Source organism: Cervus elaphus, chromosome 22 (genome assembly GCF_910594005.1).
Source record: "Cervus elaphus chromosome 22, mCerEla1.1, whole genome shotgun sequence".
Taxonomy (NCBI): Eukaryota; Metazoa; Chordata; class Mammalia; order Artiodactyla; family Cervidae; genus Cervus; species Cervus elaphus.
In genome coordinates, this window is record NC_057836.1 from 19,225,320 (window position 1) to 19,241,576 (window position 16,257).

Sequence of the window (16,257 nt, forward strand, 5' to 3'; positions counted from 1 at the left end):
TTTGTGAACACCGTTATCACTCACCCAGTGACTTTGGGGTCACAGCCCAGGACACGGTTTTCTGCTTATTTCCACAGACACAGTGAGATTCTTCATTCTTCTCTACTGGGATGGCCAAGAAAGCATAAGAGGCCTCCAGCTGCACACTCACCTGTCCCCCAATCCCACCCACGAGTTGGAGAAAGAACACAGGCAAAAGGTCAGTAATGGGGTGTCGGGGTGGGCGGAGGGGAAAGAAGCTTAAAGGGACAATGCATACTAATGAGAAGCTTTGAGAAGATGTTCAGACAAGGTAAATCCTGTCAGGTATTTTGTAGTTTAGATGTTTGTCATAAGGACAGGGAGGCCTGGTATGTTTCGATTCATGGGGTGGCAAAAGAGTCAGACACGACTGAGCAACTGAACTGACTGACTGATAAGGACACTGAAAAACTGACGGGAATCAGGATAAATACTCAGGATTTAGGCTTGTGCCAACACAAGGAAGAAATATTTTTCTTTTGTTAAGAGTGAAAAAATAATCAGGTGGGAGTAATATCTGAATTCAGGAATGCACAAACAAAATAGAGTCCTGGATGACTATAACCTTACCACCTTGGATCTGTTGGGGAGCTTTGCTCTTAGCACCTGAAAGTGAGTGTTATTTACTCAGTCGTGTCTGACTCTTTGCAACTCCCTGGACTGTAGCCCACCAGGCTCCTCTGTCCTTGGGGATTCTCCAGGTGAGAATACTGGAGCGGGTTGCCATTCCCTTCTCCAGGGGATCTTCACAACCCAGGGATTAAACCCAGGTCTCCCACATTGCAGACAGATTCTTTACTATCTGAGTCACCAGGGAAGCCCGGATGATTGTAACCTTACCATCTCGGACCTGTTGGGGAGCTTTGTTCTTAGCACCTATTCCAGTCCAAAATTAGGCCACATCGTATTCAATTATGATTTACTAGATGACCTGGGGGAGATTTAGGAAACGAATGGTGTGTTCCTTCCTCATACCTTCAGTTACATCCAGACAAGTGCCCTTACCCGAATGCAATGGGACAGATAGTTGAACACAGTGGCTTTGAGTGTGAAGGCTTCTCCTCGAACCACAGAATAGGGAAGAGTGAGTTCCAGGAAGAAGGGCTGGAAGACTGTGAGAGAGATGGGGGGCGAGAGGCCAAGCCCTGCTGTTTCAGACAAGCAGAGGGCGCTGGCCTTCCACTCCGTGATGGTGTCAGGGACCTGGATTGCCAACTCATGTCTGCCCGATATACTAGAGAGGGGAAAAAGAAGACGAGAGTCAATGAACTCCTTTTCTTAAATCATAGACCACAGCTGACTCCAGAGCATGACACTTTAGAAACCCAGTGTGATAAATGCTAAATTTGATATAAAGTTTGGTGCTCCTAGAGAGGTCTCTGAAATTTATTTTTTTCTTTTTAGGGTCAAGGGTGGCTTTCTATTGTTTGAAGTATCTCAGGACCAAATTAGAAAAACAAAATTGCATTGTTTAGCTATGAGATAAATGAATTATGAATCTACACATCTATCAGAAAAGAGTGGGGCAGAACAGAAAGGACTGGGAGCCCTACAATTACACCAGAATCATCGAGGAGGATTCAAAGTCTCCTACGAACTCAGTTCCAAGCAGCACACAACTTACTCGAGTGGTATCAACTCCCAGATCCAGGTCTCAGGGAAATACTTCCGGATTGTTTCTTTCACTTTCATGGCTGAAGAGGCGTCTCTTGCATCCAATGGATAAGGTAACCCTGCAGGTCCACGTACTAGAGAACCGGCTGCTCCATGTACGGGGCCTGGTGGACCTGGGGGAGCTGTGGAGAGACAACAAGAGGGCCCAATGTAAGCCTGAGTTTTATCATTGATTTCTCAGAGCCGCCTTATGTATCAAGTAGAACAAGGTCATACACTCAGGGAAAGTCTTTTATTAGAACAATTTACCCTACCACCTTCCTACTTTGTTTACTCATCTATTTGACTTATTGGAAGGTTAATCCTGCTGCTTCATCAAATAGCTTAGAGGCAAATGTATTTTTCTCTAGAAAGGAAAACAAACATAACTCTCCCTAAGCTGATTTTTCAACTGGTAAAAGGAAGAATAAAGAGTAGTTTAAACCCCCCTATACTGCTCAGATGGTAAAGAATCCGCCTGCAATGTGTGAGACCTGAGTTTGATCCCTGGGTCAGGAAGACCCCGTGGAGGAGGGCACGGCAACCCACTCCCGTATTCTTGCCTGGAGAATCCCCAAGGACAGAGGAGCCTGGCGGGCTACAGTCCATGGGGTCTCAAAGAGTCAGACATGACTAAGTGAGTAAGAACAGCACAGCACATGCTGCTTATGGGCTTCCCAGGTGTCACTAGTGGTAAAGAACCTGCCTGCTAATGTAGGAGACATAGGAGACATGAGTTCGATCCCTGGGTCAGGAAGATCCCGTGGAGGAGGGCATGGCATCCCACTCCAATATTCAAGAATCCCATGGACAGAGGAGCCTGTCAGGCTACAGTTTATAGGCTCACAAAGGGTTGGACACGACTGAAGTGTCATAGCGCAGCACACAGCACGAGGGAAATAGGATTCGTAGGCATCTCAGCATGCCTAGAGAAATGTCTCTGTTAGCAGCAGAAGAGGAAATAGAATCTTTTTGACTTTTCCTCTTTTCTATGTATACTTGAGACACACAAGGAGACTAACAGTATATCTGCCAAAAGCTGAATTATTCTATTCTATTATTCAACTTGTCATAATCACTGACTTCCGTAAAAGAGCGACAGAGACAAATAATATCCATATAATCGTTCACATTTCTCAGATCCCGTGCAGGTAGGGCACCGTGATCTGTGCCACTTCCATAGCTGGCCGTAAAGTCATGTGCATATCTACCCCTTCTTCCCCAAGATAGTAACCTTCAAAGGCATGCTGGAGATGGAGTCACAAGATGAAAGCTGAATGAATCTCCTTGACAATGATTGGTCAGTGTTTTGACCATTGGAGGTGTTTTGAACAGCTCCTGGTCTCACAAGCAGTTTTTGTGAGAGCATTAAAATAAACTGCTAGGTGCTCAGACTCTGAGATGTGGGGATTTTTTTGCTAAGGTGGTATAATTTATCTTATTTTGACTAATTCAGATGCTGAAGGCACAGTAGATAAAAAGGATTTAAAGTATCAAGATTGTATTTAATTTTGATTAGAGAGAGACAGAGAAATCATAATTCATTTTTTTTTTTAGAGAAAAAAGTTATTTGAGGAAATTTTACCAAGAAATTGCTGCAGAGTCACAACATTCAGTACTTAAGAAAATGGCTTTTTTTCCCAACCCAGCAAAACATTACTTTTCTTCTATTATTTTAGTGGATAGATAACTTTCACCCTTACCATTTGCATAGGTCACAGGCATTGCTGGATATGGTGAAAATGGCTGACAGAAATATGGCTTGTGGATTTTTGAGTTGGTAAAAATACTTAATCCTGCAGACTGGAAGAAAAATAATTATTAAAATATATTGGCAACCCAGTCTGGAGACTGGAATATTTTCTTACGTTTGTATTATACCCTTAACATTATACATAGAACTCATAGGGTTATCGTGAAAATTCCACCCAATGGAGAGGAAACATATTTCATAAAAATGAAAATGGGGTCACAGACAGTCCAGATCATCCAGTTAATGAATGGGAGTTGGGATTAGAATCTACTTCTGATTCCTGTTTCTGAATTTTGATTCCTGTATGCTTGGTGCTCCTTTAATTATCTTTTGCCTCCAAGAAACTGAGTATTTTAGCTTTGGATGTTTTTCTTCTCTTCCTCTCCCTGCCTCAAACCACACATTAACTTTGTTGCAGAGAATAGTGTTTTGTTTCTTTTCATTTGAAATTGTAGGGTTGCATATTGGAGAATTTTCTTCATAGTCAGTACACTTTGCTTTATTTTTGTTTTATTGGGAAATATGCCTTTGCCCGAATATCTGTGTTCAACTCATCCTTTTTGTGATTTATCCTTTCATTTTTTCTTTCTCAGTTTTAAGTATCCTGAAACTGCATGCAAAACACGCATGCAGACATCCACAGTAGCTTGATTCCTTGCTTCCTGTTACAGACTTCCTCCTTCTTCAGTATTAGTCATAGTTAAATACTACTTGCTGTCCTCTAAGAGTGCCTGGGAAACTGTGGGACTCTGAGGTACAGTTGTCAGAGGTGGCAGTGGTATGGAACAGGGAGAAAGAAGTCAGAAAGAAACATTTAACAGTTAATAAAGAGCTTTCTTTTTCTCCCTCCACCACCAACTGATTCTGGAGGCTCCAGAAAAGGGAGGTTTAAACTGCTCTCAGCTAAGGGGCAGACCTCCACAGCAGTACAATGCATGACTTCCTCAAGGTATAGTGAGTGTTTTCAGTCCTTTTTGGTGGAGCTAAGATTTAATCTCACAACCTGGATAAACTTCCCTTTTATAACTCTGCCTAACTGTAGTTAAAGATACACATTTGATCTAATGTACCTAAGGCATGCTAATGTTTCTACTCCAAGTTTCGTAAATTCTTCTTTATGAACAGCTACTTTCAATTCACCTGAAATTCTACTGCACTGAAACTGTTGGCCGAAGTATTTTACTTTATGTATTTAGTCGTTTGCTGATTCATTTATTGTGAAATGACTGTTAGAGTGGTTGCCAACAGAGTATTCACTTTTTTAAAGGATGTCAGAGGCTCTGTGGGAAATGTTTGCTTTGTTTTTCTCACATATTGGAATCTCTGAGAATCACTGAGAGGATATATGATGGTGACAACTAGCTTTGGGATCAACTTGGTTAATGTGGGCCCTAAAAGTATACCCCTTGCTCTTAAAGTGCCAGAGAAATTCATGACTGACTGTGTGTGTACAAAGTTCTCCATGCCTCTGACATTTCAATATTTTTCTGTTAGTCATAGCTTTTTTTTTTTTTTTTTTTGGTGGTTCAGAGGAAGATCAGATTCTAGAGCTTAGAAATCCATTTCTTCTCCATCTTGACAATGAGGTAGGAATCAATTTAGGTTGTGTTTTTAGGAAGAGGAATTACCTCAAAGATACTGTAAACATCGTCATCACTGATGAGCTGCTTTGGAGTGTAAATCACTCCATTGTGAGTTATGTCTTCCGCGTTGATGCATTTTTCCCCATCTTCATTCATGGGGTCTCTATAACCCATGCTAAAGGTTCTCTTTACTGACAGCAAATTATACACCTGCAAAGTAGAACAAAGGAAAAACTGTTATTTAGTTTATAAAGTGAGATAATGTTCAACCTGGAGTTTAAGAGATCTTGGTGTTTATTTAACACTCCCATAGCAACATTATAAAACATGACACAGAAATTATGGAGCGATAGCAAATGTTATGGATCCCAATCCTGTTGTTGTATGAAAGAAAATAATGTATAAAGAAATCAAATATATTGATGAAAGACTCAGAGGTCATTTAGCTTGAGTAAGTCTAAAATTCAAGTCTCTTTGTCTCCCAGCCCAAATGCCTACTTTTTTTTGAATTTATCTTTTGAATTTTATTTATATTTATTGGTGTATAACTGCTTTACAATGTGGTGTTAGCTGCTGCTGCACAACAACGCGAATCAGCTATATGTATACATGTATCCCCTCCCTCTTGGGACATCCTCCCCCCTCACGTCCCATCCCACCCCTCTAGGTCATCACAGAGCACCAAGCTGAGCTTCCTCCACTTTACAGCAGGTTCCCGCTAACCATCTATTTCACACACGGTAGTGTATATATGTCAATTTCCCAATTTGTCCCACTCTCCCCTTCCCCACCTGTGTCTATATGTCATTCTCTCTGTCTGGGTCTCTATTCCTGCCCTGGAAATAAGTTCATCACTACCATTTCTCTAGACTCTACACATATGTGTTAATATATTTGTTTTTCTCTTTCTGACATACTGCACTCTGTTTGACAGACCCTAGGTCCAACTTTTAAAAGAAAGCAAAAAGGTAGAGAGTACAGAGAAGCATGATTGAAGAATAGAAGTCATTCATATCCATCACCTAGAAACAGCCTCTGTAAATACTTAATTTATTTTCTTTTCCCACTTTATGTGATTACATTTTTACCATTTTTTTCCCCCCAGTCTACTGCTTTAGGACCAAGTTTAACTCAGGAGGAAACTGGATGCAAAGGTAACCTAGAAATAAATTCATTCTAGTTCAGTTTTTGCCTAGTGAGTGCATGCTAAGTTGCTTCAGTTGTGTCCGACTCTTTGCGACCCTCTGAACTGTAGCCCACCAGACTCCTCTGTCTATAGGATTCTCCAGGCAAGAATACTGGAGTGGGTTGCCATGCCCTCCTACAGGAGATCTTCCCATTCCAGGGATAGAACCCGCATCTCTTATGTCTTCTACATTGGCAGACAGGTTCTTTACTACTAGCACCACCTAGGAAGCCCCATCATAAGGCCACCTGCTCAGTTGTGCAGTATTCAGGCTGTTAAAAACACACTGACCCCATGTGGACCTGGGGTCACATATCTCTTATCTAAGATATTACCATAGCCTCTTATTTCTGTGCTTTCATTCTTTCTCCCATACTCTGAACAGCAAACAGGATCTTCATGACTAGGTAAATCTAAATCGTCACTCTCATGCTTTAAACTCCTCACGGATTTATCACTGCCTTTGCTGTCAATTCAATTCCTGGGTCGGGAGGATCCCCTGGAGAAGGAAATGGCAACCCACTCCAGTATTCTTGCTTGGAAAATCCTGTGGACGGAGGATCCTGGTAGGCTACAGTCCATGGGGTCACAAAAGAGTCAGACATGACTGAACGACTTCACTTTCACTTTTCACTTTGCTGTCAATGCCTAATTCCACTCCAGGTTCACAGTCCTCCTCATGATCTTCCTTACTTTCCATTCCACCTACTGCCTCTACCATCCTTTTCTCTCACCACTTTATGTGAAGTCATTACCGTTTCCTTGGGAAACACTCTGAGACTTGTTCTCGCCTCAGGACTCTCAGGCTGCTTCCATTATTTGCATTCCCTGCCCCTGTCCCTGTTATCTGACTATCTAAGAAGAGATCCGCAATCACTACATTAAAACATGTTCAACTGTTTTCTTCATCTCAACATCCTGTTTATTCCTTAAATGATACTTACCGACACTTAGAACTACTATATGTTGATATGTTTTTGTTGCTTGCTTGCTTAACACATGAGACTATGAGTCTAAAATGGTCAAAGACCACATTTATTTTTCACCATTAGAACTCTTCCTCTTAGAGCACTATCTTGTAGTCAAGATGCAGTGGGTATTTGTTAAATAAATAAATGGACAATGAAGACTAAAAAACTACTGAGCTCTTTTACATGTTTTTCATTATAACAAACATCTTTTTTTTTTTTTAAGCTGTGCTGTGCAGCATATGGGATCTTAATTCCCTGTGCAAGGATCTGAGATCCCCGCAGTAGAAGCAGAGTCTGATCCACTGGACCACCAGGGAAGTCCCAGGAAACATGTTTAAAAGACAAGTTTGCTTGGAATCTTGTTTGTCCATATGAAAACAAGTAAGTGCCTGGACTTTAGAGAAGATTTAAAAATTTGACATTTCACATACTATCTTGAATTGTGGTGTGTTAGACATGGCATTGAATAAAATTTGGTTCAAATTCCACCTTTAAAATATATTTTTTGGTGCATTGTTTCTATAGTTGCTTAATCTAACTCTGCTGTGTTTTCTTATTTCATAAAATGAAGGTAATAATACCCTCCTTAAGGAATTACCCATTTATTTACCCATTAAAAATGTGTTGAGCCTCTTTTACATGTGAGGACTGTGCAAGGCCCAGGTGAGCAAGAACTGCTCAGTCTTTGATACACTGTAGCAGACAATGAAGTGAAATGATCTGTGGAAAGCATCTTGTGCAATGTCCTTTTCAGAAACAAGTAGAATTCAAACTCTTCTGTGACTTAGTGCACTATTCCTGACACTCTAAAGAACTTGTCTTTTGCAGGTATAACTTCCAGCTTCCAGAAATGTCATATCATGTGTGCATTTTCTGATATCTGAGACTGAGATGGGACTCACTGATTGAGGCGAGAGCTCAGCTTCAGGCTTCATTAGCAGGACACTCTGGTCCACGGCTCGGAGGCCACAGAGGGAGTAAGGAGCAGCTGTGACCTTCAGGCTGGTGTTTGAGGCTGGAAGGCCTTGGGCTGAGGAGAAGCTCAGATTTACCTGTAAGGAGGATATAATTATAGCAATGAATTTTCCAATTGTTACAATCTTAAAACACTCTTCTACCCCAGGCTTCCCAGGTGGTGCTAGTGATCAAGAATCCACCTGCAATGAAGGACATGTAAGAGATGTGGGTTTGATCCCTGGATCAGAACGATCCCCTGGAGGAGGGCATGGCAACCCACTCCAGTATTCATGCCTGGAGAATCCCATGGACAGAGGAGCCTGGTGGACTATGGTCCCTAGGGTCACAAAGAGTTGGATATGAGTGAAGCAATTTAGCACACAGCACACACCCCAGGAAAGTCCCTTGAATATATTTTGAATTCCTCATGAATTTTCAGATTAAACAAGAGACTTCCAAGAAATCGTGCTAATGGCCACCTGCTTTGAACTACTCCATTAGACTCAAAACTGCTCAGGTTTCGTTATCATTCTCTGCTGTTAGAGATCCTTTGGCAGAAAGTTTTAGGAGCACTACCTGACAGTCTTTTTTTTTTTTTTTTTCCTGACAGTCTTTTAATGAACATAAGTTCCTTATTTTTTCATTGCTCAAAAAGGGGAGATGAAGAAAAGGACTGGTCTTAAACAAAACACCCACCTCATTGGCAAAACAGTTTTCAATATCGAGCTTCTCAGTATCTGCGACAACTTCTCCATTAGGTAAAACGGTATAAACAAGTAACTGGGCTATAGGAGCCAGGTTCGATTCCACTCGAAAGGAGAAGGAAAATACCCCTTTTACTGCAAAGTAAAGAAAGTTCAAGATAATAGATTAGGAAGAGGAAAGAGCTTCAATTTTATAAAGAGGAGCCTCTCAAATTATTTTACTTATTTACATGTGGAGTGTACTAAAGTTACAAAAAGACCTGCCTTTATGCCATTGTCCTTGCAGTGAAAGCGAAAGTGTTAGTCTCTCAGTCGTGTCTGACTCTATGTGACTCCATGGACTGTAGCTCTCCAGGCTGCTCTTTCCAAGGAATTCTCCAGGCAAGAATACTGGAGTGGGTTGCCATTCCCTTTTCCAGGGGATTTTCCCCACCTAGGGATCAAACCTGGTCTCCTACATTGCAGGCAGATTCTATGCAGTAGTATTCAGTAAACATATGCTGAACTACTGATATTAATATTTTCCTTAAAGATGTAGATTACAGTTGATTTCCCCTGCTTAAGAAGGAAAGAACATTTAGTAAGTCTCCATTTTTAAATTAAAAAAAAGACATTAAGAAGTCAAGAGAGAAGAACTTCTAGACATTTTTAATGATCTCTATGATCCAGTCAGCACAAGTCTTGTCATATGAATGTACTTAGTCGCTCAGTCATGTCCAGGGAAGCCTGTCATATGCATGATGGCAAGTCAAAGAATGCAACACAATCTTTACCGTCAGGCCATTTACAATAGAGCAGAGATACAGGTACACATGGGCTTCCCTGGGAGCTCAGCTGGTAAAGAATCGGCCTGCAATGCAGGAGACCCTGGTTTGACTCATGGGTCTGGAAGATCCCCTGGAGAAGGGATAGGCTATCCACTCCAGTATTCTTGGGCTTCCCTAGTGGCTCAGCTGGTAAAGAATCCACCTGCAATGTGGGAGACCTCGGTTCAACCCCTGAGTTGGGAAGACCTCCTGGAGGAGGGCATGGCAACCCACTCCAGTATTCTTGCCTGGAGAATCTCCATGGACAGAGGAACCTGTCAGGCTACAGTCCATGGGGCTGAAAAGAGTCGGACATGACTGAGCGACTAAACACAAGCACAGGTACACATAATCATGTACAAAACAAAGTATGCTTCTGATTTTTATAATGCATCTATTTTAGTTGTTTTCTGTGAATTACACAGTGTTTAATTCACACACCTTTAATCTTGTTCTGTATGATCTTTGTAGCATAAACTTATTTTAAAGCTGTTGTCTTATACATCTATAGAAGATTTGAGGGCAACTTGTGGGGAAAATACACAAAACAGCAGGGTTAAAATAAATGTGAACTAATGGCTGATTCATGTTGTTGTATGACAGAAACTAATATACCATTGTAAAGCATTATCCTCCAATTAAAAATAAGCTTAGAAAATGAATTAGTAAAAAAAATTGAAGTAATAAAACTAAAACCATAAGAAATTGAATTTCTTAAGCAGGGTTAACTTAGGCAGGAATTAATTATTAAGAGGTCATTCAGTTCAGTTCAGTTGCTCAGTGGTGTCCGACTCTTTGTGACCCCATGAATCACAGCACGCCAGGCCTCCCTGTCCATCACCAACTCCCAGAGTCTACTCAAACTCATGTCCATCGAGTTGGTGATGCCATCCAACCATCTCATCCTCTGTCGTCCCTTTCTCCTCCTGCCCCCAATCCCTCCCAGCATCAGGGTCTTTTCCAATGAGTCAACTCTTCACATAAAGTGGCCAAAGTATTGGAGTTTCAGCTTCAGCATCAGTCCTTCCAATGAACACCCAGGACTGATCTCCTTTAGAATGGACTGGATGAATCTCCTTGCAGTCCAAGGGACTCTCAAGAGTCTTCTCCAACACCACAGTTTAAAAGCATCAATTCTTCAGTGCTCAGCTTTCTTCACAGTCCAACTCTCACATCCATACATGACCACTGGAAAAACCATAGCCTTGACTAGACGGACCTTTGTTGGCAAAGTAATGTCTCTGCTTTTTAATATGTTATCTAGGTTGGTCATAACTTTTCTTCCAAGGAGTAAGCGTCTTTTAATTTCATGGCTGCAGTCACCATCTGCAGTGATTTGGGAGCCCGAAAAAACAAAGTCTGACACTGTTTCCACTGTCTCCCCATCTGTTTCCCATGAGGTGCTGGGACCAGATGCCATGATGTTTGTTTTATGAATGTTGAGCTTTAAGCCAACTTTTTCACTCTCCTCTTTCACTTTCATCAAGAGGCTTTTTAGTTCATCTTCACTCTCTGCCATAAGGGTGGTGTCATCTGCATTTCTGAGGTTATTGATATTTGTCCCGGCAATCTTGATTCCAGCTTGTGCTTCCTCCAGCCCAGCATTTCTCATGATGTACTCTGCAGAGAAGTTAAATAAGCAGGGTGACAATATACAGCCTTGACGTACCCCTTTCCTATTTGGAACCAGTCTGTTGTTCCATGTCCAGTTCTGTTGCTTCCTGACCTGCATACAGGTTTCTCAAGAGGCAGGTCAGGTGGTCTGGTATTCCCATCTCTTGAAGAATTTTCCACAGTTTATTGTGATCCACACAGTCGAAGGCTTTGGCGTAGTCAGTAAAGCAGAAATAGATGTTTTTCTGGAACTCTCTTGCTTTTTCGATGATCCAGCGGATGTTGGCAATTTGATCTCTGATTCCTCTGCCTTTTCTAAAACCAGCTTGAATATCTGGAAGTTCCCGGTTCACATATTGCTGAAGCCTGGCTTGGAGAATTTTAAGCATCACTTTTCTAGCGTGTGAGATGAGTGTAATTGTGCGGTAGTTTGAGCATTCTTTGGGATTGCCTTTCTTCGGAATTGGAGTGAAAACGGACCTTTTCCAGTCCTGTGGCCACTGCTGTTTTCCAAATTTGCTGACATACTGAGTGCAGCACTTTCACAGCATCATCTTTCAGGATTTGAAATAGCTCAACTGGAATTCCATCACATCTGCTAGCTTTGTTCATAGTGATGCTTTCTAAGGCCCACCTGACTTCACATAATGAATGGTTAAACACTAGAGTGCTTAAATTTAACAGTTTCCCAGAAATCCAAGACAAATGGAAAAACAACCATTTACACAGCTATCATCAAATAAAATAAAGTATGCTTTATCTTACAGAGAGAGACACTTCCTTCTCCCCATTTCACTTCTCAAGATACTTAATATATTATGTAGGATTTTGGAGAAGGACATGGAAACCCACTCCAGTACTCTTGCCTGAAAACTCATGGGAGGAGCCTGGTAGGCTGCAGTCCATGGGGTTGCTAAGAGTTGGACAGGACTGAGCGCCTTCACTTTCACTTTTCACTTTCATGCATTGGAGAAGGAAATGGCAACCCACTCCAGTGTTCTTGCCTGGAGAACCCCAGGGACAGAGGAGCTTGGTGGGCTGCCATCTATGGGGTCACACAGAGTTGAACATGACTGAAGCAACTTAGCAGCAGCAGCAGCAGCATGTAGGATTTAAATTCTATTAGTGAAAGTTAAAGTCTCTCGGTCATGTCCGACTCTCTGCGACCCCATGGACTATACAGTTCATGAAATTCTCCAGGCCAGAATATTGAGAGGGTAGCTTTTCCCTTCTCTAGGGGATTTTCCCAACCCAGGGATCAAACCTAGGTCTCTCGCATTGCAGGCAGATTCTTTACCAGCTGAGCCACAAGGGAAGCGGGAACTAATTTTGAAGAAATTTTCTCTTGAGGAAATTGGGTTTTTGATATGCTATTGGGAACAAACTTACCTGCTCTAGAAAAACCACTATAATGTTCAGTCCCATAAAAATCCATGATAAATGGAAAATTAGAGGGACTGTTCCATATTTGAGTACCTGAAATCAATTTTTTTAAGCAATAAAACAATTTAGTAAGAGAGATTTTTATCTAGATAAGAGATTTTATGGACCTAAGGAGAATCTATGGTGAGCAGGGTTTAGAGTGATATGTCTTTATTATGGCCTTGGTTGTCTCATCCTGCTGGGAAAATGGATAGACTAGAAAAAGAAGCTTTCATTTAGTGATAGAGTTAGTAGAAATTTAATAATAGATGAATTTAAAATTCAAAGAATTGCAAGATTTTAAGCACAATCTAAAAGTCATGATTAATTATAAAGGTCTTTTTAATCCAGCTTTTTATGATTATTTCAACAAAGGTGGTGAATAGTAGAGTTAGGTGATTAAATAAAAATCTTCATTTGGAAAATTCTGAAGAATGTTGAAGTGCAATGCTGGCTTTATGTTGTGCTGAACTGCTTAAATAAAAAGGATAAAGGGCCACTAGAGAAATAGAGTGAAAAGAGACAATTCTTGGCACAGTAGTTTATCTTAAGCAAGTTGACTTTTTTTTTTTTGGCTAGCAATTTTTTTACTTTATGAAATAAAGAAATAGTACTGAATTCTAAGTTCTTCCATTAGAATTTTTAATAAAGAATGAGATTTGTTCAAACACACAAGCAGAAGAGTGCACAAAAATATAGCATCTTGAGGGCAATGGCCATGTTTTATTAATGTTTTTATGCAAAGCTCCTATTATGAGCTATATCAAGATAGGAAGATAGACTCTCTTGAAATATAGTTTTGATGGGGAAACTCTTTTTCCAAAAAACTTAACAGTTGTAAATCATAAAGAAATATCTTAACCTTCATTTAGGAATTAGTTTAAAAATATGTATTGCATGCCCACTGTGTGCCAGGTACTAATGTGAGAAATGATGTGTCAAAAATAAAAGACAGATATGTTCTAATCTTTATAATACATATTCTTTATTTTTCTTGAAAATATTCACTCACCTTGGGTGAATGGACTTTTTGATCTTTCCAAATATGCTTTTGTTTATAAAAATTGCTTTAGTAAACTGATAGCCTATAATTCAAATGAACAGAAAATAAGGGAAGCTACTTATGAGATTTAGCCTGGGGACATGTAACAAAGAGACTAAACATACGTATCTTTGGTAATAGAGTATTTCTTGAAAAGTTAATTAACAGATATAAATGGATATTTATGATTCAAGAAAATACAGAAGGAAAGTATGATCTAAAACAGAGAGGCAGGAATACAAGTGAGAGACTTGAAGATGGTGTATTACTGGCATTTAAGATAGAAGAGGCCATAAACCAAGGAATGCAGGAGGTCTGTAGAAGCTGGAAAAGGTGAGGAAACAGGCAATCCTCTAGAGTTCCAGAAGGAATTTAATTCTGCTGACACCTTGATGTTAGCCCAGTAAGACTTCTATCTACAGAACTACGAGATAGTAAATTTGTGTGGTTTTTAGCCAGCAAACTTCCTACAGAAGCAATAAGAAACTAATACAAAATCATACAGAGTAAAATTTTTCTTTGCTGATTGTTTTCATTTTTCAATTATTTTCTGTATTACAAAAATTTAATAATAAAATGAATAAATTTTACTTTGGAAATAAAATTTAAAATATAGAAACGCTATAAAAAGGATTTTAAAAAGTACTAAAATGAACCTAGTATTCTTATTTTTAAAATCAGCTTCCCCATCTTTGGTTGATGTAAGAAAGTTGGTAGCCAATTGCTTTGATGTAAGAAATAGCTAAAGTGTTTAGGGCAATTTAAGAGAAAAAAAATAGGAAAGCCTGAAAATACTTACACGCTCTTTGTTTAATGGATAACACATGGGTTCCTGATTGAGCGATGCTTCCTCTTGCTTTGATCTGAAGACAGAGGGAAATACGTTTATTATCATTTTAAAGGGTAGTTATTAAACTTACATATTTATAATATACAAATAACATATTTATAATTCACAAATAACAAGAATCTCACTACTTCAACCCAAAAGTTACTTTCGTTTACTAAATTTCTCTTCCAATATTTTCCAATATGTGTAGTTTAAGTAATAAACTTCAAACAATACACTTTAAATAACACATGCAATTTTACAATGTTTTAGAATTTTCTTACTATTTATTACTTATCTTGGATATTAATATTTTAAATTTACATATTTTTTCAACATATATTTTAAGCATCTATTATATGCAAAGCAATATATAGTGAAGGGAGGTAGAAAATATACGTAAGCATTATCTATTGCTGCCTTTATTTTAAAAAACAGCAAAAAATTAAAAGTATTTACACTCTCCATGTGTCTGGTACTGAACTAAATAATTTTAAGATTTTTCTTTAATTCTGGCAATAACTCTATGTTGTTGTTCAGTTGCTCAGTTGTGTCTGACTATTTGCAACCCCATGGACTGCAGCACTCCAGGCTTCCCTGTCCTTCACCATCTCACAGAGTTTGCTCAAACTCATGTCCATTAAGTCGATGATGCCATCCAACTATCTCATCCTCTGTTGCCCTCTTCTTCTCCTGCCCTCAATCTTTCCCAGCATCAAGATCTTTTCCAATGAGTCAGCTCTTTGCATCAGGTGGCCAAAGTGTTGGAGCCTCAGCTTCAGCATCAGTCTTTCCAATAAATATTCAGGGTTGATTTCCTTTAGGACTGACCAATTTGATCTCCATGCTGTCCAAAGGACTTTCAAGAGTCTTCTCTAGCACCACAGCTCGAAGGCATCAATTCTATGGTGCTTAGCCTTCTTTATGGTCCACCTCTCAAATCTGTATATGACTAGTGGAAAAACCATAGCTTTGACTATATGCACCTTTGTAGGCAAAGTGATGTCTCTGCTTTTTAGTACACTGTCTAGGTTTGTCATAGCTTTTCTTCCAGGAGCAAGCGTCTTTTAATTTCATGGTTGCAGTCACCATCTGCTGTGATTTTGGCGTCCAAGAAAATAAAGCCTGTCACTGTTTCCATTATTTACCCATCTATTTGCCATGAAGTGATGGGACTGGATGCCATGATTTTAGTTTTTTGAATGTTGAGTTTTAGGCCAGCTTTTTCACTCCTCTTTCACCTTCATCAACAGGCTCTTTAGTTCCTCTTTGCTTTCTTCCATTAGGGTGGTGTCATATCTGAGGTTGTTGATATTTCTCTCAACAATCTTGATTCCAGCTTGTACTTCATCCAGCCTGGCATGTCACGTGATGCCCTCTGCATAGAAGTTAAATGAGCAGGGTGACAATATACAGCCTTGACGTACTCTTTTCCCAGTTTTGAACCAGTCCATTGTTTCATGTCTGGTTCTAACTGTTGCTTCTTGACCTGCATACAGGTTTCTCAGAAGGCAGATAAGCTGATCTTGTATTCCCATCTCTTTCAGAATTTTCCACAGTTTCTTGTGGAAAACTGTGTCAAAGGCTTCAGTGTAGTCAATGAAGCATAAGTATTCAAGAAAATTAAATACACCAAGGTAGTATTTCATGCAAAGATGGGCACAATAAAGGAAAGAAATGGTGTGGATTTAACAGAAGCAGAGGATGTTAAGAAGA

General features: G+C 39.9%; 1 protein-coding gene across 1 annotated transcript in view; it reads right to left on the reverse strand.

Annotated features, from left to right (window-relative positions):
* The window catches only part of LOC122680591 (pregnancy zone protein-like), a 55,002-nt gene that overhangs the window by 16,693 nt on the left and 22,052 nt on the right, over nt 1-16,257 (reverse strand). Inside the window, exons 14-21 of the mRNA XM_043882137.1 lie at nt 14,512-14,575; nt 8,821-8,963; nt 8,070-8,219; nt 5,056-5,220; nt 3,378-3,477; nt 1,646-1,817; nt 1,027-1,255; nt 25-151 (exon numbers count right to left, since the gene is read on the reverse strand). Coding sequence (XP_043738072.1) covers nt 25-151; nt 1,027-1,255; nt 1,646-1,817; nt 3,378-3,477; nt 5,056-5,220; nt 8,070-8,219; nt 8,821-8,963; nt 14,512-14,575 — 1,150 coding nt within the window. The remainder of the gene's footprint in view (nt 1-24; nt 152-1,026; nt 1,256-1,645; nt 1,818-3,377; nt 3,478-5,055; nt 5,221-8,069; nt 8,220-8,820; nt 8,964-14,511; nt 14,576-16,257) is intronic.